General features: G+C 41.8%; 1 protein-coding gene across 4 annotated transcripts in view; it reads left to right on the top strand.

Moving 5' to 3' along the window:
• FHIT (fragile histidine triad diadenosine triphosphatase) overlaps positions 1–24,241 on the top strand; it is a 1,201,403-nt gene that overhangs the window by 936,171 nt on the left and 240,991 nt on the right. For all 4 annotated transcript variants that reach the window (XM_063296411.1, XM_063296410.1, XM_063296412.1 and 1 more), the window contains exon 4: positions 1,447–1,476. In XM_063296411.1, coding sequence (XP_063152481.1) covers positions 1,447–1,476 — 30 coding nt within the window. The remainder of the gene's footprint in view (positions 1–1,446; positions 1,477–24,241) is intronic.

Genomic DNA, 24,241 nt, shown 5'->3' with positions numbered 1-24,241 from the left:
CCTTTTGCTGCCCTCTTGCCATCAACGACAATATTTTATTGCTATTCCTATTTACATGACACCACTCAGGATGAAGTGAGTGAGGGAAAGGATGCTGTCATGTCCTCCTTGGATGGACCATCATCTGAGGAAGAAGGCAAACAGCAGTAAGACCCAGAGAAGAAGTCTGGCCAACCTGTCTCTCAGATGTCAAGCCCTATTCCTGAAATCTTTAAGATACTGCCCTCAAGTGCTTTTGACCTGGTTAATGTCCTCAACACTAAGATTATGTCTTTTGTCCTACTGTGTAAATTCTGGCACAGAACATTGGAAGGGTGTGTTTGTAAATGAAGATATGCCTTTGAGGTCTCTGGTAGCAAGCAGTTCAGATCAGCTCATGCCATTTTCCTGAGGTCAGTTTGGGTGGAGCTTCAGAGACCATATTCACTCTCAGAGAGTAAGTTAGTATTACTGTGACTTTGATGTACAGTTTGTATTGTCTCTTCTCCAAAGAGACTAAAGTGCTCCCTCATCATATATCTCAGATAGTTCCTTTTAGTCTTCCATAAATATATGGAAACTGATGACCAGAGGTATGCCTTGCAGAACCACCCTTAATGGCATTCCAGGAACCCATGTACATGATATCTATGTAAATAAATCCATGCACAAAATCTAGTGTAATAGAAAACCCAGAATTGTACATGCAGGAGACAGAAGGCCTTCAGCTCAGTATGCTTCAGCTACATGCAAATGGGACCTTGAACTTGAAAGTCTAAAAGATGGAATATACAGTATGTCTCTTTAATGTAATTTGGCTTCCTTGTTTTTTGTTCATGTGCTCCTCTATACTACAGGTATAAAGCATACCCTGACTGAACAGGATATGAATAAAGAGCTTTCACATGTTCATTTTAATCTTGAATTTAAGTATAAATAGCTTTTTGAGCTATCGACGGAATGTGGCTTCTCTACAAAATGCTCATTCATCCTTTCACCAAGAGGGTATGTCTGTCTACCTTCTGGGACAGAGCAGTGAATGAATGGGTTGCACTGGTTACCTCAGACCTTTTGTTAAAACCATATTAAACCGAGAAGGGCATTTTACTGTATCATGTCTGCCAACAACTTGTCTTTTCTAAACAGTCCTCATAAATCTTGATGAGCACCAACATTATTAAGAGCATCTGTGATCTGAGATGGTGAGGGCCAAGAGGAACAAATGTGCCAGCATTTATTCTTCTCTATACCATCATTTCCCATTTGATTTGGCCCTGAAATAGAAAGGTGTCTGCTCCCAAGTACTTTGGTGCCAGATCATCCTCACGAGAGTGCTATAAATTAATGCACAATGAAATTAGATTTAAATTATTAATGGGCAATTTTTTGAATGCCCAGGAGAGTCTTGTTGGCTGCTATTATCTAATTCTCCCCCCTTCCTTTCCTCTCTTCCACTTCTCCCCACAGGATGGTCCTGAAGCTGGGCAGACTGTGAAGGTGAGTGCTTATTTTATTATGCAGAGTACCAATTAATAAGAGGCAATTATATGAACGAATAAAACCAGTCAGCTGCAGCACATTGCTGCATTGCTGTTTTATCCTTGAAGCTGGAGGGGTCCTCGATCTTTGGTGTTAGTAAATGTATTGATTAAAATGGGATGGTGCAATATGGTTTCGGCTCCCCTCTTTTCCTAGTCAGAACTCTTTGTTGTTAAGCACCACCTCTTGGCCACTGGTCCATGGAATCATTCTGTCTTGTATATCATTGTCTCCTAAATGTGTGAAAAGGTGGCTGCTTCCTGCACTTCAGCTGAGATTTTAAAAGCATATGAAAACTCCTCCCGGATTAAACCAGGGAGGGGCAGACTTAGTTCGTTGTTCTTTTGAAATTAAAACTGTAGGAGACACCAACTGATACATTCACAAAAGCCATACACTTAGAATGAAAGCATTTTGAGCCCAATAATTTATTTTCAGTAAGAACTGAACAAATATCATCATACATTTTGCACACAAAAATGCAATTCTAACTATTTTCTGTATTTCAGTATTATACCTTTGGTGTGGGGGCGGCATTTCCTCATGGAGAAAGTCCTTTTGTTGCTCCTTGCAGGTTAAATAATTGGGATTCCATTTACTGAAAATTGCTTAGACTACCATTTGATCCAGTTCTAGTTTTTCTCCATCCCTGGATCTGTCCATGGTCCTGTTTACCATGGTGGCAAGCTAGATGCTTCAAGAGCATAACATCAGCTGCCTTTTCCTAATTATCACCCAGGAGAGATTGTCTCTGAAAATAGTACTTTTAGGTAGCCTTGGTGACTAATTATTTTATCTTTCTTCAATCTGTAAAATCCTCTTTTAAAAAATAGCTCTTCCTTTGTCTGAGATGGTTATTTTCATCTTCATTATAGCTATGCATTATATAGATGGTAAAGGAATATGTTTTCTTGTGAGATCAGTTTGGTGGTGACCCTGAGTTCTTATAGATTGAGGAAGATACCTTTACCTACCTCTTGTTCCTTTTTCCTCAAAGCAAACTATCTCCTTCTCCAACTTCTGAGTGTGCTAGATGCAATGGACTTTCATTTAATTCATGCATAAAGGCACACTCAGATCAAACACCTTTGTCTTCTTACTGACTGTATACCAGATGTTTTGCATCTGAACTTATGAGTTACTTCCCTTAAAAAGGATTCAGACTGAAAGGCTGTGAGTGAGAAAAAAAACACTATGGTAGCCATTCTTTGAGTAAACCACCCATTTGAGATGATAGTCCTTCACTTGTTCATATATGTACATAACCCTCAATGAGCAGCAAGTTTGCTCAGCTGGAATAATTAGGCAGTGGGGAAATTCATGTTGAATATGACCCATTGGGATTTCTCATCTGGCTGACTGAATTTGATCCACATGTTCCTGACCTTACCTTCTATCCCAGTCCCCTTCCATTTCCTCTGCCAAGGATCAACACTGACTTGATGGAATATAATCAATCAGCAGATGAGAGATAACCTTTTTCACCTCACTTTCTCAGCACAGAATCAGGAAACAGCAGTCTTGTTTTGGGAGGCAGCAGGAGGGAGCAATGGAGAAATGCCTGTGGAGAAAGATTGTTTCCTCCTCTATGTACCAGAGGCGGCTGCGAGTGGTTGCTTCCTCCACATGGAAGAAAGGAGTGCTGCTACACCATGCTCAGATGCACTTCTCGGATGCACTTCTCTATCCAAGATGGTGTCAGGCTCTGCCTGAGACCCAATAAAAACACAGACGCTAGAGTAGACTTTAGGTTCTGGTTTTATTTGGGAATAGAATGCATGCCCTTAGAAAGCTGAGAGTGAGGGGAGTGCGCCGGAACGGGATTTAAATAGCCCGCGCCGGTCAGCGCTCCACCCCACCTTATTCCAGGTGCGTCCCACGAGCCCCACCGGTTTCATCCTCAATAGGTGAGGGGTCGTGCAGCCCCCTCCTGTGCTCTGGGCGTTGCCTCGATCGCCTTCCTGACCAGTGATGGTTCATTGCCGGGCGATCAGGCTCTTAATCTTTTTGACAGCTCGGGCGCACCTCTCCGTTTGTCTTGTCAATTACCTCTTTGCAACTTTGTATCCTTATCTTCCGTGCCACCAGCCTGGGTTGATACTTTGTTTCCAGCACCTGTTGCTCCCTTTTGTTTCATGGTTGCCTTTTGCCTTAATCCGTCAGGGACCCATTACCCTGTATTGTCATGCGAGCCGTTGCGATGTCACAAGCATCACAACGGTGATCATGACAGATGGTCATTTCAATCATTGTAGCCCCACTCCCTAAGATCATTCAGCCCACTAAAGATCTGAGATAGAAAGGATGGAGTCTCTTTTCCATCACTGGATTAGATGTGGTCAGGAGAATTCTGACAGCAGGGGCTGTACACTGCGGCTGACATGTGCTATGGCTGTCCTTGCTATGTTTCTTTGTTCCTGTCCTGGCTGCTTTTCAAAACAGTGTGCTTGTGTCAACCCTACCAGTTAGACCAGATTAAGAAACCAATGCCATATAGGTCAGGACTGCTTGTATTGTAACAGCTCTAGTAATAGAACCTTGCAAGTCTGAATGTGCCTCCCCCCTCCCTCACTTTATCTTCATGCGAACTAGGGAGGGGCTTGTCTGAGACATTTTCTCAAGTTATTTTCTTGGCCCGGGCTCCAGCTCCTCTTATCTGACTGTTGACTTGGTAGCTGCTCTTCCTCCTGTCCTTCAAAGCCATTCCCTATTCCCTCTATAGCCTAATGCACTGGAGGCACGGTGGCATTGTCTTGTCCAACAGATGATGCAAGGATCGGTGCTCCTGTTACTGTGAGTTTAGTGGCTACCTCTGTATGCAGCACAGTCACACACATTTCTAGGAACATTGGAATTATGTCTGTCTTTCTGCCACTTTGGTATTTTCGGTTTGTTTTTCTGCTCCTTCTCAGCAAAGGACATGTGGATATGGTGGCCATAAAAGTGATGTGATTTTGGTCCTGACATTATGTGAGTATAAGATTTCTCAGTTGAAGTCCCTGTTAGGGTTGATTCACATAATGTTAACAATTGACAATAGCGGATGGAAGCAATTCTCTTCTTTTCCATTTCCTACATTGATCTGATATGTGATCTCCTTTTTTATTGCCTCAGAATAGCTCAAAAGGCTGGGGGAAGGAGAAAGAATGGAAGAATAAAAAGGCACTTAGCACATCTCAAGTGAATTGCTAGGTCAAAGATTCACAAATCTTACTGGGGGGGAAAAAAAGCCCAGGAGAGATTTTTTTATTTTTTTTTTAATTTCATGACCCATTTCCAACCCTTTAATTCATCTTCATCCTGCTTCTCCCTATCCAATGTCACTTCTTGGACACTTTGGTCCCACAGTGCCTGCTGCCATGCTCCCATGATATCTATTCTGGACAGAAAGGCAGGATATAAATCATCAACTTTCCACTATTATTCCCTTTCCTAAAGCAGGGATCTCTAACTTTTTAGGAGATGAGCACATTAGAAACACTGAGATTACAGGTAGTCCTCAGTTTACAATGGCAATTGGGACCCGAAGTGGCGTTGCTAAGCAATGTGGTCATAATGCGTGATGTCACATGACCACACCGCTTAGTTGTCCTGGTTGCTGTCGTTAAGTGAGGACCACATGGGCCATTAAGCGAGGACCTCATATGACACCCCTGCCCATTTCTGACTTCCTGCCAGCTTCCCCATTGATTTTGGCTGTGGGAAGTTGGCAGGGAATGTCAGAAATAGCAATCATGTGACTGCAGCTCACTGCAACAGCTGGAACTCTGAGGACCAGTCATAACTACCACTCATTCAGTGCTGTTGTTAGTTTGAACAGTCACTGAATGAGTGGTCATTAAATGAGGACCACCTGTATATTCTGGTAAGTGACTAACACCCATTTATGAGAAGGGAAAGTGGTGGGCTGCTCTTCCCTCTAACCACCCAGGACGGCTTTCCACCATCAATTTCCCTTTCTCCTTCTGCTGGACAGGTGGTCACACTTCCAAATCAATCCCTGGCTGCCACCACCCACCATTTTATTTTGTAATAATGTTTCAAGGATCTACGTGTAGCTTAAGGAAATTACTGAATATTGCAGCATGCTGGCTTTTCTTTTTTTTTTTATTTAAAAAATCTTAACAAGAATTAAATCAGGAGAGACAGAAAGCTTGCTAGGTCTCAGGGAAGGTACTGGCAGACATTCTGGTACCTATGTGTGCTAGACTGAAGGCCACAGCCTAAAACCTCCTTTGTAGCAGTTACTATAGGTAAGCTTTCCCCATCACAGTGTCCCCCTCTCCAGTACACTTGATTTTCTTAATGACACCATGCTGGGGAAGGCAGCAGTAGGCCCATTTATGTCAGCATTTCCATGTAGCTACTTGGGTGCAAAACGAATAAATTTCTTCCCCTGGTGTGCTCCATGAATACACATTCCTATTGCCTCTTTTCCAATAATTTTCTCACCTTATTCATCATTCTGAGACAGGGTGCAAGTTACCAGGGCTGTGTGGAGTTACGTGTGTGCGGAAAACAACACCCACATCATACTGTGACTGCTTCCCCATTGTTGACATCAACTGTTTAAGTCCTAGCCTCAAGCATTTCTATAAGCAAATTCTGACCCTGCATCCCTCTTGTAGGTATAAGGCACAGGTGGTGTGGAACCTCGAAACTAACAGATTCCAGGATGACATGATTTGCCAGTATGCATAGAAACCAGTTCCAGTTGTCTTAGAACAGTACCTGCGGTCTGTGAAATAACCAAATCATCTCCTGAGCTGAGGTGCACTTGTTTAGGCAATTGTGATTGCTTAAGCATCAAACTCTCAAATTGTCTCAATGGAAGACTGAAGGTCCGTGGTCATGAACTAATCACACCTCATGACTGACATAAGCCAATTGACATGCACAGCTGGTGATGATGACCTCACTGTGAGCCTATAGGCTTACCTGCAAACATATTTGTGGTCAAAATGTTAGTTCAAAAAAACCAGCTCCCTTGATTAGTCATCAGCAAGCATATATCTTGCTTTTAGAATTAGAACGAGAATTGATTTTCTATTGTACAAGAAGCAAAGGCCATGAGATGTATGTGCAGCCAGTGAAGTGTAAAACTATGTAGACGTGTTGGGCTTCTCATCCCATTAGCTTAATAAATGTAATGCAGTGACTGTGACCCACTAAAGTTATTGCAAACTCTTGGATTTTAGAAATTGCATGCTTTATCCATTATAAATGGATTATCTCTCTTTTTGTTGTATTTGTCCACTTTTTTTTTTGCAAAACTGAGAGCACCATAATTTGTGATAATTTATTGCCCTTGTGTTGATGATGCAGCTTTAAAAATGCTAAGTGTGGGTGTTTTGCTAACATTAGTTGCATGTCCAGTACATTTCTGATTCAATTACTGTAATCCCATGTTGTAATAGGATGATAAGGCTGGTAGAGTGGCTGCTGGGCTGGGGCTGGTTTACTGAAGCTCTCCATCAGATACCCATCCATATGGATGAAAGTCACATCTGAAATGTAATTCAGAAATGTGCCTTTGCCCTATCAAATGTTTTCCCTGGAAAGGTGAGGAGAAGCATTTTTAATGTAAAGAAGCATGGTATGTGAACCATTGAAAGAAAGACACATATTTGGACAGATGAACTCCTTAAATTAGGTGTCACTGAGGAAGCCAAGGGTCTCTCTATACATTTGGAAGCAATTGGGAGGAACTTCAGAGAGGGAGTGATACGTTCAAGCAAATTAGTTCCCTCTTACACATCATTTTTGTACCTCCTTCATTTCTGAAGCTCTTCAGCCACTGGCAAGAAATGGAGAGAATAAGGTATCCATCATTACCTTGTCGTGGTGCTGGAGCTTGAGCACCCAAAAGATGCCATGAGCTAAACCGTGAAGGGCCACTCAAGATGAGAAGGTCATGACAGAGAGGTCAGACGAAATGAGATTGCTGGGGAAGGTAATGGCAACCCACCCCAGTATTCTTGCCGTGAAAACTTGATGGATCAGTACAACCAGAGATATGTCGGTATACCATCGGAAGATGAGACCCCCAGGTCGGAAGATGGTCAAAATGCTACTGGGGAGGAACAGAGGAGGAGTTCAACTAGCCCCAGACGTGATGACGCAGCTAGCTCAAAGCCGAAGGGACAGCTAGCAGCCGACAGTGCTGGTGGTGAACGGCAAATCCGATGTTCTAAGGATCAACACACCATTGGAACCTGGAATGTAAGATCTATGAGCCAGGGCAAATTGGATGTGGTTATTGGTGAGATGTCAAGATTAAAGATAGACATTCTGGGCATCAGTGAACTGAAATGGACTGGAATGGGCCACTTCACATCAGATGACCACCAGATCTACTACTGTGGACAAGAGGACCACAGAAGAAATGGAGTAGCCTTCATAATTAATAGTCAAGTGGCTAAAGCAGTGCTTGGATACAATCCAAAAAATGATAGAATGATCTCAATTCGAATTCAGGGCAAGCCATCTAACATCACAGTGATCCAAATATACGCCCCAACCACAGATGCTGAAGAAGCTGAGGTAGAGCAGTTCTATGAGGATCTGCAGCACCTACTGGACAACACACCTAAAAGAGATGTTACTTTCATCACGGGAGACTGGAATGCTAAGGTGGGCAGTCAAATGACACCTGGAATTACAGGTAAGCATGGCCTGGGAGAACTAAATGAAGCAGGACATAGGCTGATAGAATTTTGCCAAGACAACTCACTCTGCATAACAAACACTCTCTTCCAACAACCTAAGAGACAGCTTTATACATGGACTTCACCAGATGGACAACACCGAAATCAGATTGACTACATCCTTTGCAGCCAAAGGTGGCGAACATCTATACAGTCGGTAAAAACAAGACCTGGAGCTGACTGTAGTTCCGATCACGAACTTCTTCTTGCACAATTTAGGATCAGACTAAAGAGATTAGGGAAGACCCACAGATCAGCTAGATATGAGCTCACTAATATTCCTAAGGAATATGCAGTGGAGGTGAAGAATCGATTTAAGGGACTGGACTTAGTAGTTAGGGTCCCGGAAGAACTCTGGACAGACATTCGCAACATTGTTCAGGAGGCGGCAACAAAATACATCCCAAAGAAAGAGAAAACCAAGAAGGCAAAATGGCTGTCTGCTGAGACACTAGAAGTAGCCCAAGAAAGAAGGAAAGCAAAAGGCAACAGTGATAGGGGGAGATATGCCCAATTAAATGCAAAATTCCAGAGGTTAGCCAGAAGAGATAAGGAATTATTTTTAAACAAGCAATGCACAGAAGTGGAAGAAGACAATAGAATAGGAAGGACAAGAGCCCTCTTCCAGAAAATTAGAAACATTGGAGGTAAATTCCAGGCCAAAATGGGTATGATCAAAAACAAAGATGGCAAGGACCTAACAGAAGAAGAAGAGATCAAGAAAAGGTGGCAAGAATATACAGAAGACCTGTATAGGAAGGATAACAATATCGGGGATAGCTTTGATGGTGTGGTCAGTGAGCTAGAGCCAGACATCCTGAAGAGTGAGGTTGAATGGGCCTTAAGAAGCATTGCTAATAACAAGGCAGCAGGAGACGACGGCATCCCAGCTGAACTGTTCAAAATCTTGCGAGATATTGCTGTCAAGGTAATGCATGCTATATGCCAGCAAATTTGGAAAACACAAGAATGGCCATCAGACTGGAAAAAATCTACTTATATCCCCATACCAAAAAAGGGAAACACTAAAGAATGTTCAAACTTTCGAACAGTGGCACTCATTTCAAATGCAGTAAGGTAATGCTCAAGATCCTGCAAGGTAGACTTCAGCAATTCAAGGAGAGAGAATTGCCAGATGTACAAGCTGGGTTTAGAAAAGGCAGAGGAACTAGGGACCAAATTGCCAATATCCGCTGGATAATGGAAAAAGCCAGGGAGTTCAGAAAAACATCTATTTCTGTTTTATTGACTATTCTAAAGCCTTTGACTGTGTGGACCAGAAGAAATTGTGGCAAGTTCTTAGCAGTATGGGGATACCAAGTCATCTTGTATGCCTCCTGAAGAATCTGTATAACGACCAAGAAGCAACAGTAAGAACAGACCACAGAACAACGGACTGATTTCAGATTGGGAAAGGAGTATGGCAGGGCTGTATACTCTCACCCTACCTATTCAACTTGTATGCAGAACACATCATGCGACATGCTGGGCTTGAGGAATCCAAGGCTGGAGTTAAAATCTCTGAAAGAAACATTAACAATCTCAGATATGCAGATGATGCCACTTTGATGGCTGAAAGCAAAGAGGAACTGAGGAGCCTTATGATGAAGGTGAAAGAAGAAAGTGCAAAAGCTGGCTTGCAGCTAAATCTCAAAAAAACCAAGATGATGGCAACCAGCTTGATTGATAACTGGCAAATAGGGGGAGAAAATGTAGAAGCAGTGAAAGACTTTGTATTTCTAGGTGCGAAGATTACTGCAGCTGCTGACTGCAGTCAGGAAATCAGAAGACGTGTAATCCTTGGGAGAAGAGCAATGACCAATCTCGATAAAATAGTTAAGAGCAGAGACATCACACTGACAACAAAGGTCCGCATAGTTAAAGCAATGGTGTTCCCTGTAGTAACATATGGCTGCGAGAGCTGGACCATAAGGAAGGCTGAGAGAAGGAAGATCGATGCTTTTGAACTGTGGTGCTGGAGGAAAATTCTGAGAGTGCCTTGGACTGCCAGAAGATCAAACCAGTCCATACTCCAGGAAATAAGGCCAGACTGCTCACTTGAGGGAATGATATTAAAGGCAAAACTGAAATACTTTGGCCACATAATGAGAAGACAGGACACCCTGGAGAAGATGCTGATGCTAGGGAGAGTGGAGGGCAAAAGGAAGAGGGGCCGACCAAGGGCAAGGTGGATGGATGATATTCTAGAGGTGACGGACTCATCCCTGGGGGAGCTGGTGGTGTTGACGACCGACAGGAAGCTGTGGCGTGGGCTGGTCCATGAAGTCACGAAGAGTCGGAAGCGACTAAACAAATAAACAACAACATAATAGTATCAGTGGTGTAAAACACAACACTCCTCCTCCACACTCTGCAGTCTCATTTCATCTCCACATTACTCTGCGGGGTCTCTCAATTTACTGCTCCAGCTTTTCAGAAGATACAGGGGCCTTCAGGATTAATAGGCTCTGGCAGTTCCTTCTTCCAGTAAAAGCTTTCACTGGGTTAGGGGTGCTTCCACTGATGGAAGAGGGACTCTGGATTCCAGTCCATTGTCAATCCTTGAGTGATAGTTGGGCTTTAAGTCAGAAGTCAGAGCTGGAAAGACCAAGCCTGAAAGCTTACATTAGTGCATGGGTCTTGGTAGTGGAAGACAGCTGGTTCTAGCCATTTATTACCAGAACAATACTTTTTGAATACTTTGCTTTTTGCTACATGCAATCTTGATTATGCCCAAATTTGGGCCTTTGAACTTCTGTATGAATTTTATCCATCTCCACCCTGAAGCTTTTTCACATTAAAAACTGATGATCATGGCATTTGAAATGGTCCTTCAGCTGATTGACCTGGCTAGCCAAATTACTTTGAGAAGCATTCTGTACATAATATACCTCAAGAGCCTTAGATGATGCAGGGAGGGTGAGTGCAATTCTGTGATTTGGCAAATATCTAGAATAGGAATATTGTTCAGGGGACCAGTCAAGAGGCAAAGTTGGCTATTTTCTTTTTCTAAATTAAGTCTAAGATGGGCTTGGTGAAGACCTTCAGCTGAATGTTTGGAAGACTTCAAACTGGCCTGAAAGGTGGAGCTGTAGTTATCTGTGCTTGAATAAAAGTATTGCTCTAAGCATGATCTGGAATCCTCGTTCATCTGGGTCCTGGGCCATATGAAAAAGCATACTCATGTTCAAGCCAACACAAGTACAGCTCTCTTCAGTTAGCTAGCTGAATGCATGAAGGGAGCATAGGAAGCAAGGCTGCATGCATGGCCCCAATTTCTACCCAGTCTGAAGTCCTCCATGCCTGAACAGGACTACCGACATAAGTTGCCTGTACTGGATGCATGGACAGAGGAAACAGCCAAGGGTAACTCATACTAGAAGAAATGTATTTCCATGTTCACATCAATTTATGTTATTTGTCAAATGAAGACTGGTGAAGGGGCATAATGCCCTTCTCCTACTGCTGGATTCATCTTAGTTTAAGGACATTTTGCTCAGTAAATAAGGTTGTAAGTAAGGTTTAAAGCACTGACAAAGTGAACGTTGCTGTGCTGATTTTTGCTTCCATGGGCCCGGCTTCCTTTCTTTGCCTTCAGCTTGAGCCTGCTGATGCAGTGGCTACTAAATTCCTTATAGATCTGGGTGTGCATCCATGGGCATACACTTGTCCTCTGTGTTGTGTGTGTGTGTTGGAGAGAGGAATATTACCTGTATAGCTTTATATACACTTGTATAGCTATTTGTCATTCCAAGTAAGATATGTGATGGCCTTGGGAAATTTTGTAGGCATTCGTCTATTCATTAGAGATAAGCAATTATTTTTTTGCTTGCAATGTCTAAGGATGTTGAGTTGCCTTCTCAATATGGCACAAAAAGAAATGCGGCTGAATAATGACAGATGGATGCTTTAGAACAGCCTTACCCAACTGATAGGTCTTTTCCTCATTTATTTCCTAGTCAGCATGAGGTGTGCTTGCTTGAGATTGTGGGAACTGAAGTCCCACAGACCTGAAGGGCTGTAGGTTGGGGTGGGCTGCCTAACTGGTGAGATCAGTGCCATCTCTTTGTGGCCAATTCTGACAACTTTTGTTGGTTTTCTTACCTTAACTGATCATAAAAGTTTATCATAAACTCCAGTGCTGATGAATTCAGCAGATTGAATTTGTATGGATTTTCCTATTCTTTTTCTCCTGTGCATTTGTGTACATCTTAAGTATTGTACTCTAAAGGTGAACCTGAGGCCAGGCAAGATGGAACTTTTGGTGAAGAAATCTGCTGTTCCAAATAGAAGAGAGGAACTGGCATTGGATAGGCATGTAATTTCCCCCTAAAGGGCTAATACTCAGGTCAAAAGATCTCCAAAATGTAACTCTTAGCATATAGGCAAATATATGCAGCTCTTTTGCCAGGTTTGGGTGCTCTGCCAGTTGCAAACTCAACTAGAGAAACTTAGAATTTTCTCAATATTATATGGCATGTTCTGGTTATATCTACATTTGATTATTGAAATAGGGTATATATGTGAAGCTTAAAGACCAAAAGTATAATATAATATTATTCCAAATAAGGATGTGGAACTGCTATTATCATGCAATACCAGTAGTCCTCCTTTAGTGACTGACTCGTTTAGTGACCATTCACAGTTACAATAGTGATGAAAATGTAACTTTGCAACCAATCATTGCATTTATGACCTTTGCAGGTCTGTAAAGCAAAGGAAAGCTGAAATAAAATCATACCGTTTCACTTAGCATCTGCTTTGCTTAATGACCAAGCTGCTGGTCCCAATTGTGATTGCTAAATGAGGACTACATATATAAAGGTTCAGCAGTTAACAGGTAGATCCTGTTACATTTATTCTGCCCGAGTTACACTGACTGCACATTTGTTTCTGCACTCACTTTATGATGTAGCCTTTAATGGTTTGGGAGGGCTGTCTGCACTGATACAAGCAAAGCGACAGAACGGAAGCCATGCTCTCTGATCCACAAGGAAGAGCAATGAAATTCACGAGTAAGGCTGGACAACACTTCAGAAATAATTCATAAAAGGTGCTTTGGAGTGTACAGGAGGATGAAGGTAACATCTGCCGGCCACTCTGAAACAGCCTTGTCTTTTCCCGGCATCATGAAGCTGTCTTTGAAATTGCCACAATCCTGGGGAAAGAAATGGCGGCTCTACAGAGCTGCAAGCAGATGCCACAATGTATCTGAACTGCTGCATTCCTCAGACCCTTTTTGAAACTGAATCCACAGCACTGCCCAGCTCTGTTGGTACGTTCCATAGGCAGGGCCTTTTCAGTGACGGTCGGATATTTTTGGAATATCATTTTCTCGGCCTGTCGGTTTGTACGTTCCAGCTCTTGTTTGCATCTTTTTAGTGTGTTTCTGCTCAAGGTGTGTGTATGTGTGTGGGAGTTCCGTTTGTTGTTTTTCTGTTGCAGAAAAGGCCTCTCTCTCGCTGCTCTCATGATTCCGGGGATGTATATTGTCTTTACAATTTGATTATGTGGTTTATATTGTGTATATTTCACTTTTTGAAAGTAAGCATTAAACAAGTTGTGGTGCAGGAAAAAGAGGTGGTTCAGCATGAATGCACTGCCAGAGAAATATAAGAATACTGCCAGAAGCATGGCAAATGGGCCACTGTCTATGCGCCAGGCCTGCATAGATCATGGGCCAAAGGTTTCGCTTCAGTTCCATTTGGTTCCTATTCTTTAACCCTTGCAGAAGATCCAAACTTGTGCAATGTGGTTGCTGTGCTTCCCTGAATTTCAGAGGGCTGAGAATTGAGGGTGATGTGCTTGTGATAGTACATTACTTATTGTCAACATCTTCTGTTAATTATTCTAAGCAGCAGAGATTCCCTTTCCATTCTTTTGGATGGGTATTTTAATCCCACTTATGCTTCTTTAATGGCACACTAAATCAGTATACTTGGCTGGAATTTTATAGAAATCAGAACATGTGATAAAATGTCTCTACAGAGTCCATTTTAGCATACAGCTTAGATGTTTCTCACATTTTTTCCTCTCCTTTTTTCTATTGTTCCTGAGGACTAGAGAGTTGGAATATTCAGAATTAAGCACATCATAGCATGCTTCAATTGTATCAGAAGCATCAGTGTCATAAACCAGACTGGTATGTAAATGCAGTTGGGTTTCCAGTAGATTCACAGACTCCAATTTTTGGGCTAATAAGGCATGAAAAACACCTTTCTGGTCTTCTAAATGAGCAATAGAGTTGCAGCTAGGAAAAAAAATATAATATACAAAAATTATAATATAAAAAATTTAATCCCTGCCAGACTGAGTATTCAGTCTGAGTGTCCAAAATTTCCTGCTAGGGTTGAAAAGTTAGAAGGTAAAAAAGAAGAAACTACCTATATGAATATCATCTTTGTCATTAGCGTTTATAGGGAATGCCGGATAGTTTCAGTAGCACCTGCAACAAACCACGATGATCCCAATTTATTTATTTATGTATTTATTTCTCACATTTCTTCACCACCCATCTCGCCAAGCAAATTAGCAACGTATGTATGATAATGTCCTCACACAAATAGTGCAATTGTATCACATTGTTATCATCTGCTTCTCTGCAGATCTCTGCAGACCCATGCAGACCTCTGGCAATCATTAAACAAGGGAGGGCAAAGATCCTACATATGGGCTAGTTTGTGATTCTCCAGCAGTAGCAAACTCCATGACCCCAGGATGTCTGCAAACCTTTTACAGTAAATGGCCAGCAGGAATTCCAGGAAGACCTCTGCCTGCTGCTGGTGTTTCTGGTCTATGGAAGGTTGCTTGCTTCCACAGTCCTTGGTTTCTCTTAAGAACTGCAACAGATCCTGGCAAGATGTTTTCTTGCTGCATGAACCCGGCATTTGCAACAGGAGATTGCACAGGGATTTAATATATTCCTGATGGCAATGGTGTCATAACAAAAGGAGACCAGAGTTGCACGATGCTGTTGTTTTGGGTTTTGAGAGGCTGTTAAATTAGAGATCCTTCTTTGGGTGAAATTTTAATCTGATCAGAAGAAGAATTGGGGGACTTCATAATAAGCTGTCAAAGAAGGGGAAAGCATTCTCTGCATGTTTCAATCACTGTGAGTTTCATGGTCATTTCTAAATGGATGAAGGATTCTTAGCAGTGGAGAGAGACAACTGTTGTTCTTCCCCCTTTCTTTGCTTAAAAAAGTATCTTCCTTATAAGTATCAAGACAAGGTGGATTACATGGAGGAAATCCCACCCTTATATAAACAATAACAGAAGGAGAAAGAAAGCCTTTGAGTCATACACTCAGACTGAAATTGTCATGCTCATGTTCAAGAGTGACTTTGTCAATGGAAGTTTCAGAAACTTCTCTGATCTTTGCAACTCCCAGTTCCTTCCATTTGGAAAGGACAGGCGGCTTTCTCACTGTCCCTATCCCTTGATATTAGAAGCAGCGTCAAAAAAAGCTTTCTTTGATGGCTGCAGGAGACAAAGGAAAATGAAGACCATGCAGTGATTGATGGACATGACACTCTTTGAACTGTGAATACCAAGAGCTGCAAGGCACTGATAAATGGAAATGATGGTCTGGATAATGAGGTCTGTTTTAGAAATATCAGAAGCTGATGCTCCCCTGAAGGGAAAGGGGAGCAGGCATCATTCCCATAATTTTCAGTGAATTATGACAGGGCTGGAGAGGGATCATTTTTTGAATCCGCACTATGGAATGTCATGACACTCCAGACTTGCCAAGTAATTACAGGTCCGCCACATTCTGAACAAGATGTTGAGCAAGCATATTAAAGCTCTTGTGCATGTTGAAGGATCAACCAATTAATCATAGCTGGAAATTCAGGAAGCAGCCAAACAGCCTTGCAGAATCCTTGAATTGCCTCTCCTGGCATCAAAGTATGTCAGTAAGCATCTTTCTATTAAAAAAAAAGTTCCCAACAAGCTTTATAGTGCTCTTCATTGTAAAGTAGCTTAAATTCATGAAACCAATTACCCCTTGGGAATGTACATGTTAGAATGCCTATTTTAAAACTTATTCACTCCCGATCTCGATATAGTTCACATCCTGTTATAAGCCCCCAAACTTAAAATCCTCATTAAAAACACAAACACACACAAAATACATATATACACACTTTCAGGATGTTGATCTGCATACTGAATTTGTTAAGGTCTTTAAAACGTACTTTCCAAATAATGTCAATTTTTCTCCATAACAATTCTTAAAAACAAGAGTTTACTCTTTTCCTTAGGCATAAATCTTTTATTAGAATGAACTTGCTAAGGTAGAGTCTTATTTCCATCAACAGCAGTTTTTCAATAGTCTTTCCCTAGTTTTAGATGTTACGATATATCATCCAACAGCCCATAATGTTCCCCAGTTATTGTTTGGCATTTATTTCGAAGTTTCTTAGCCAGCTCTCATTAGGAGGAATAAGAGAAAATGCAAAGCAAACTAAGAAAATGCAAGATCCCTAATTTAAAGATTAAACACACACACACACACACAGAGTGCCCTTTGACATTCTTTTCTTTACTACTGATTCACATATGTACCCTGTAGACATACCTCCCTAATTAATAATAAGGTTCCTATGCTGATCATTGTTGCACTTGTTTGCACACACTCAGATTAGAACAGCTCCACGATCTGCACAAGACAATGTTTCTTATTTAGGGAAATGCTCCCTTGGCATAACAGACATTTATGGGCATCCAGGAGACATAATGCCACCTTACCTCCCGAACCAGGGACAGACAAAGAGGAATTTGAAGAGAGATTCTGAAGAGGTTAAATTAAAGGAGAGAATGAGAACATGTCTCTATGCGTTTGTAAACAAGTATAAAGATACACTGTCCCATATTCCTACAGCTTCTTCATGTGCTTTAGTAAGTTCACTGCTTAGCAAAGCTTAAAAAGAGAAATGAAGCTCTGTATAAAATAGAAATGGTTCTCTTTAAAGAACTTATATGCCTCTGATCTTCCCTACGCAGGCTTTCTCTTCAAACACAGTCTCACACATGTGCGTGCACACACACACACACACAATCAGTCAGTCAATCAATCAATTTTAGTTTCAGGATTTATTTTCTTCTCACGCTTGTACATGTCACAAAGAATATGTTTTCAGCTGGATAAGATGCTATGTAACTGACAAACTTCTGATAAATCTTCTAAGTGAAAGAAACAGATTTTCCAAATGACAGCTGGCTGATCACCCAACTGCTGGCGGACTGTAGGGACCGCCCCCCTGCCTCCTCTACCCCACCACTCCACACTCAAGAGGTGTGATGTTTTTGCAGGCAACACAACAGTCTGTTGCCTTTAGGAACTGGTGAGGAAGCCTGATCTGGAGGGAGGCAGAACCAAGGCTGGCAGTTTAGTTGTTCTGTTTTGCATTTTTTAGCTCACCACTCAAATGCCAGAGATGCCCCTTGGCCCTCAGTAGACGTCGCCATCCTGCTTTTATTCCTGCTCTAGCCGCAGGCAAACATATAGTTGAAACAGGGTGTTGGGCAACCAGAAAAGCCCAGAAGGAGTGAAGACAGACTGCAAGGTTGTAAAGTGTGTGATGGTAATAGGTCCCCCGTGTAAGTGCCAAGTCATGTCTGATCCTTTGGGGGGACACTGCTTTTGCAACGTTTTCTTGGCAGACTCTACCGGGGTGGTTTGCCATTGGCTTCCCGAGTCGTCACCTTCCCCAGCAAGCTGGGTACTCATTTTACCGACCTCAGAAGGATGGAAGGCTGAGTCGACCTGAGCGGGCTACCCGAGAATCCAGCTTCCGCTGGGATCAAACTCGGGTCGTGGGGAGAGCTTAGGTTGCACTGCCGCCTACCACTCTGCGCCACACGAGCTTATACTGCACATTCACACTTTTCAGACAGCTGTGTAGCCTGCGGAATGGCATGCACACCATCAGTTCAATTAATATAATTTATTGGTAACTGAATATGGATCATGCTCTTTTTGGAGTGATGCAATCTTTCTTTTTTAACTGAATGCACTCATCAAAATGGAACAGATTTTCCAATACGTCTCCATAAAGACGTATTAGAACACAATTATTCCATTCAACATCCAGGAATGGGGTCTTCTGGGTTATGAGAAAGGCCTAACCAGTAGTTAGGGATACCACGCACAGAGCAAGATGCTATGCTTTGGTGACTCTGTTTCAGATCTATGGTTCATCCTCTGATGGATATTTAACCATGCTTCGTTCTGGATTCAGAGAAAATAAGAAATAAGAATAAGTGTATGTGGCTGACATACTTTGTAACTATGGAAGCCTCTCATCACATGCCTACACATTTTCCCTTCTTTCCCACTTTGGACTCTCTTGTTTGTTTTAGATGACAGCTTTCGAATACTTACACTGACATAATCATATGGGACTTCTCATTTTTACAGCCCAATCTAAAATGTCTGTCCCTGTATATTTTCTGCCAAGTCCTATCAAGTTTTTTTTTTCTTTTTTATGTTCTGCTGGCATACCACTTGGTGTGGATCATTTATAGCATTTGTCATATTGGCATGTCTTGGGAGAATTAGGCCTGTTATTTACTAAAACTTCTCAGATCCCAGCTTTCTGTCTTATAAAGATAAGTCCCTGTCAGGCAGATAATAATTAATTTAAGATCAACAATAAGTACACTGTTGTTGGGGACAGAGTGTCCTGGAGAAAATCTATCTATGTGGTTGCTAAGTGTCAAAACTGACTTGATGGTACATAACCAATCAATCACAGATTAGATAAAGTCAACTTAAGATAAAGTTAACAACAACAAATGGTCACTAGGCAGTAGAACACTATCAGTGAAATGGGTATTTTCAAATAGGCCCTCTGTAAAATGCTCGGAGAAAAGTTTATTTTTTTCTCAAAGTGGTAGACAAGTAACCATGGACCCTGGTATTTCCCATTTATAGTGGGGATGGACAAGCTGTGAGCCCAGGGTCTCATGTGGTCCCCCCATTGCCTTCTCTGGCCATGGCAGCTGAACATTAGCTGCAGTTGTGTTGTGGCAAGAAACTAGTTAAAACTGCAACCTGCCAACTCTAATGTAGGCTTTAAATTAAAAACTCCCTCAAATTGCGCTTGACTCCTGATGATTTGGTACATATGTTCATGTTGTTTTGCTGGCAACAGTTTGGAATGAGTTTGCCATTGCCACATTCTGGGAAGTTATTTCGACTTCCCAATCTATCCTACTTTGTTGTTTATTCGTTTAGTCGCTTCCGACTCTTCATGACTTCATGGACCAGCCCACGCCAGAGCTTCCTGTCAGTCGTCAACACCCCCAGCTCCCCCAGGGACGAGTCCGTCACCTCTAGAATATCATCCATCCACCTTGCCCTTGGTCGGCCCCTCTTCCTTTTGCCCTCCACTCTCCCTAGCATCAGCATCTTCTCCAGGGTGTCCTGTCTTCTCATTATGTGGCCAAAGTATTTCAGTTTTGCCTTTAATATCATTCCCTCAAGTGAGCAGTCCGGCTTTATTTCCTGGAGGATGGACTGGTTTGATCTTCTTGCAGTCCAAGGCACTCTCAGAATTTTCCTCCAACACCACAGTTCAAAAGCATCTATCTTCCTTCGCTCAGCCTTCCTTATGGTCCAGCTCTCGCAGCCATAAATCTATCCTACTACTTTTAGTTTATTTATTATTCAAATTTAATTACCGCCCATCTCCCCCAAGAGAGGGACTCTAGGCGGTTCCTGATGGTTTCTCATTAAAGTAATAATCAGGTCTCCAACTTTGCTTGTTTTGGGGATATCAACAAAGACCTGCTTGGTGCTGCCACTAGCTAGGCAGAATAGGTTTAACTTAACATAGCTTTAAAAAATGAAGAAAGTTGTCAAAACTCCTCCATTAAGCCCAGAAAAACAAAAGTTCTGCCCCCTTAACTTACATTATCACCCCTCTCCAGACTTCTGCACCAAATATTAAAGATAGCTCTGAGCCACCAAAAGGTTCCCACTCCTGATTTATAGCACCCAAATCAAGAAAGAGTGCTACATGCCTATCCTCACAAAGTACTAGATCCTCACAGCCCTGAAGAAACATTGAATAGGATTTCTGATCTCGATCACAGTGTTGAAGAAATACTTAGAGACAAGCAAGAAACTTTGGATGCTCAAGTTCCAGCTGGAAGAAATTAAACATTAAAACAGCATTTTGAATGATGATCCAAAATTATTTAATAACTAATGTTAAGTTGAACAATACTGGAAAAATGTACTCAGTCCACAACACTATATACAGTACATTGATGGCTCTCTATTGAAATGTAATGCCTTATTTTTTTCCTTATCTTACTATGATTTTGTAATTTGGGGGGAAGAAAGAAAAGAAAGACTTGTAGGGTATGCGGGAAACAGATTGCATCTGTCTGATTTGCTTTAGATCTCTTCTTGTATATTTACTTATTAAAGAAATGTGTATGGCCGCCCAACTCACGGTGACCCTGGGCAGCTTACAGAAATAAAACCCCAAATACAAAACCCATTACACCCCCACCCCCCTCATGACAACAGCACATTGAAACAAACCACTTGATGGCCTCCGTATCAATCTGGGACTCCAGGCCCACTGGCAAAACCTTCAGGGCCTTTCGGAAGAGTATTAAGGTGGGAGCCAGTTTTATCTCTGCAGGGATGATGTTCCACAGGAAGGGAGCCATCACAGAGAAGGCCCTTCTTCTCAGTCCCACTAGATGGACTTCCTTAATGGGGGGGAACCCACAACATACCCTGCCTCTCTGCTCTGGATGTAACTGGGAAAAGGTGGTCCTGCAAATAACCTGGCCCCAAGACATGTAGGGCTTTAAAGTTGATAACCAGCACCTTGAATTGGACCTGGAAGCAAATCAGAAACCAATGCAGCTCCTGCAAGAGAGGTGACATGTGTGCAAATCTAGACTTGCACAAAATCATGTGGGCTGCATGGTTTTACACACTTCCTTGTATAATATTCCTTTTATATTCCTTTTATACACTTTTAAAACTTTTTGTACACTTTTTTATATACTTCCTTGAGGAGGTGCTATACAACTATTTTAAATAGAGAATAATGGAAGCATGTTCCTAGTCTAGTTACACAATAACAAGTACCTCCCTTCTTTTATTCTGCGACATTCTCATCCTGGTTGTCAGAACTGCAGCATAACAAATATAGCCATTCTTTTAATAAAATGATCTGGTTACTGTCTTTCAGTGTGGAGAGTTTTTCTTAAAACAAACAAATCTCTGTTTTGTTAAAATTCAGGCTAACCCAAAGCCTATCATGACCTACAAATCATTTTTTAAAAAGGCTAGATGTAAATTACGGAGCAGTAATTGCTTTAAACTCTGCAGATCAGATGAATGCTGGCAAAAGTATTAAATAGATCTTCCTTGCTGCTTGAAGCCAACTGGAACTTGCTGGCTGCCAAGTGCAGGGATAATATCTACCTAGTGTTGTGCTTTTTTGAACTATTAAGCCTGTGGGAAGCAGCTCTGCTCCACCTCAAGGCATTGCCTTAATTCACAGCAATCCGATGCAGTGCCTGAACTGGGAAAATAAAGTAATTCTGCCTGGATGCCTTGAATGGAAGAATCAAAGTGGGCTCAGTCAACTCAACTGGCCTCTGCATAAAGAAGGTTCTGCACTGCAGAAGGCCCTTTTTTCAGCCTGACTCAAGTGGGCAGCTGCTGCAATCTGGTGCTTCCAATTTGGTCCTGCAGTTCTGTGCTTTGCTTTCCAGTTTTATTAAAACAAAGCTTTTCTTTAAAGCTCCATTACCGTTTTTTATTTGACGTGGAAGACATATATAAGCTTGTAACTCAGCGTAAGCTTCCTGCACTTCCTGCCATTAGGCTTTTGCCTCAACTTTATGTCCACATATCGTGTTGGAATTCCTGGGATCTACCTCAGGACAACTTCTAAAATTAAATTCCATTGTTGGAACACAGCATTTCAGGTACATATGGGATGCATAAGGTATCACATCTATGTAGATATGCATTTATTTATTTATAGTTGTGTGTTTATTTAAAGTTATTAGCCACACCACTCCAATGGCTGATTGAGTGACATTCAGTCATAAGCAGGGTTGGATCATCATTTTTTTGAGTGGTGGTTTAGAGATGCTCTCATGTGATTGTGCACATGGACCCTCCCCCCACCACAAAAGGCAGAAAAGAATCAGCTGGCTGATTCTTTGCATCCTTGTGCGTGCAGATAGGTAAAGGTAAAGGTTTCCCTTGACGTAAAGTCCAGTCGTGTCCGACTCTAGGGGGCGGTGCTCATCTCCGTTTCTAAGCCTTGGAGCCGGCGTTGTCCCTAAGGACCCGTCCGTGGTCATGTGGCCGGCATGACTCACGGAATGTGCAGATCTTCCTATTCCATCTCAGATTGGGATGAGTAAAGTCCATGAAAGCTTGGGTCATACATTCATTAGGGTCTGTGATCCCACGGCTTTTTTGCTCCCTGCTGTCCATCTAGAAATGTCAACAACAGTAATCTTAACTTTTGCCTGTGCACGTCTAAATTATTTTGGATTCTTCAAATAATATCTCATGTATCATTATTGTGCATTCTATTAAAGCCTTGCAAAGTAGCATTTTTGGGGCTTTGGGCTATAAAATAAATTTATTGTTGTTGTTGTTATTATTATTATTATTATTATTGCAAAGTAGCAAAACATTGGCAAGGGGTGACCCTAAGAGAACAGCAGCTCCCTATACTGATGAGAATGCAGTTTGGACTCCTCCTCCTCCTTGCAGAAAGGTGGAATAAAATAACAAGAGCAACATAAGCAGCAACAGCTGTCATGTTGCTAAGGCTTAAGCTGGCTCTCCCTGCCAGCAACATTTAGGAGAAGGATCCTTCTTCCCTACCTAGTAAGCTGCATTTAAGCAGAAGCAGAGACGTAGCCCCATGCTATGCTTGCATGCTATGCATTTTAAAAGGCTGCTTTGGCCCTAAGTTGGTCCACTAAGTTAGAAATCTGCAACCAAGCATTTCAAAAGCCCTCCTCCAACTATGTGACTCCTTGTACTCCTCCTGCCTGAAAAACAAATGTCAGACTCCTGAACCAAAGCAAAGCATCCAGTTTTGCCATACCCCTTGATACAGCTCTGGAGAAGACTAAAGGAAAATTCTTAGTATTTGTTAGGTTTTAATAAACTCTCAGTGGGCATGCATTAAGTGTCACTTAATGTTAACTTCCCTTGGGTTTTTTTAGCATTAAACCTTGTCCCGCAGTCTGAACGGAGACACAGCCACGGCCTCCTGCTTGCTTGCTTGTTTGCTCAGCTTTAATATATATAGCTTGAAGGCCCTTGCATGGCCAAAGGGATAAATGCAAGCAGGGAGAATCTCCACTTAAACAGAATTTGTGAACTTGTAAAGGTACGTAAGAGATATGTAAATGAAAGAATTAATGGATTACTATTGATTACCAGTAGGATCTAATGAAATCATAAATATCTCCTCAAACAATTACTTGCTCTGTATTATTAAATTATCAGATCCATAACTAGTTTTGAAGATTAGGTTCTGAGACTTAAATAAAGAGTCTGAGGGGGTAGAAAGGTGACTGGGGATAAAAGTAGGCAGAGGCAGCGTAGCTAGAGAAGAGAAATGTATGATTTAATTTGTTATGTGATTAAACTGAGAATAACTATTACACTTATTGAAAACGATAACGCTTTCTTTAGATTTCAGTTGCCACATTGTCAATAAATATAAAATATTGGCCATGTTACCCTTGATACAGAGGCCTAAAGAAAAAACTGCAAGGGCTACTTCAAATTGTGGCATTATTTGCCCACTCATCCCTGACATCTTAACTGTCAGTGTGCACAGGGTTTTTGAATCTAATGTGTCTTGCACAGTGTGCTTGACTTCGTACAGTAGCAGTGGCATAATTTTACAAATAGACCTTGCAGGGTTAAATGTTAAATGCATGATGAAGTTGACGAAGCAGGATAGCACTGACAAAAACCAAACAATGAATTAATACTT

This window comes from Candoia aspera, chromosome 2, assembly GCF_035149785.1.
Source record: "Candoia aspera isolate rCanAsp1 chromosome 2, rCanAsp1.hap2, whole genome shotgun sequence".
In the NCBI taxonomy this organism is placed as follows: Eukaryota; Metazoa; Chordata; class Lepidosauria; order Squamata; family Boidae; genus Candoia; species Candoia aspera.
Note: the sequence above shows the minus strand (reverse complement) of the source record. Positions and strands in the feature narration are given on the sequence as shown.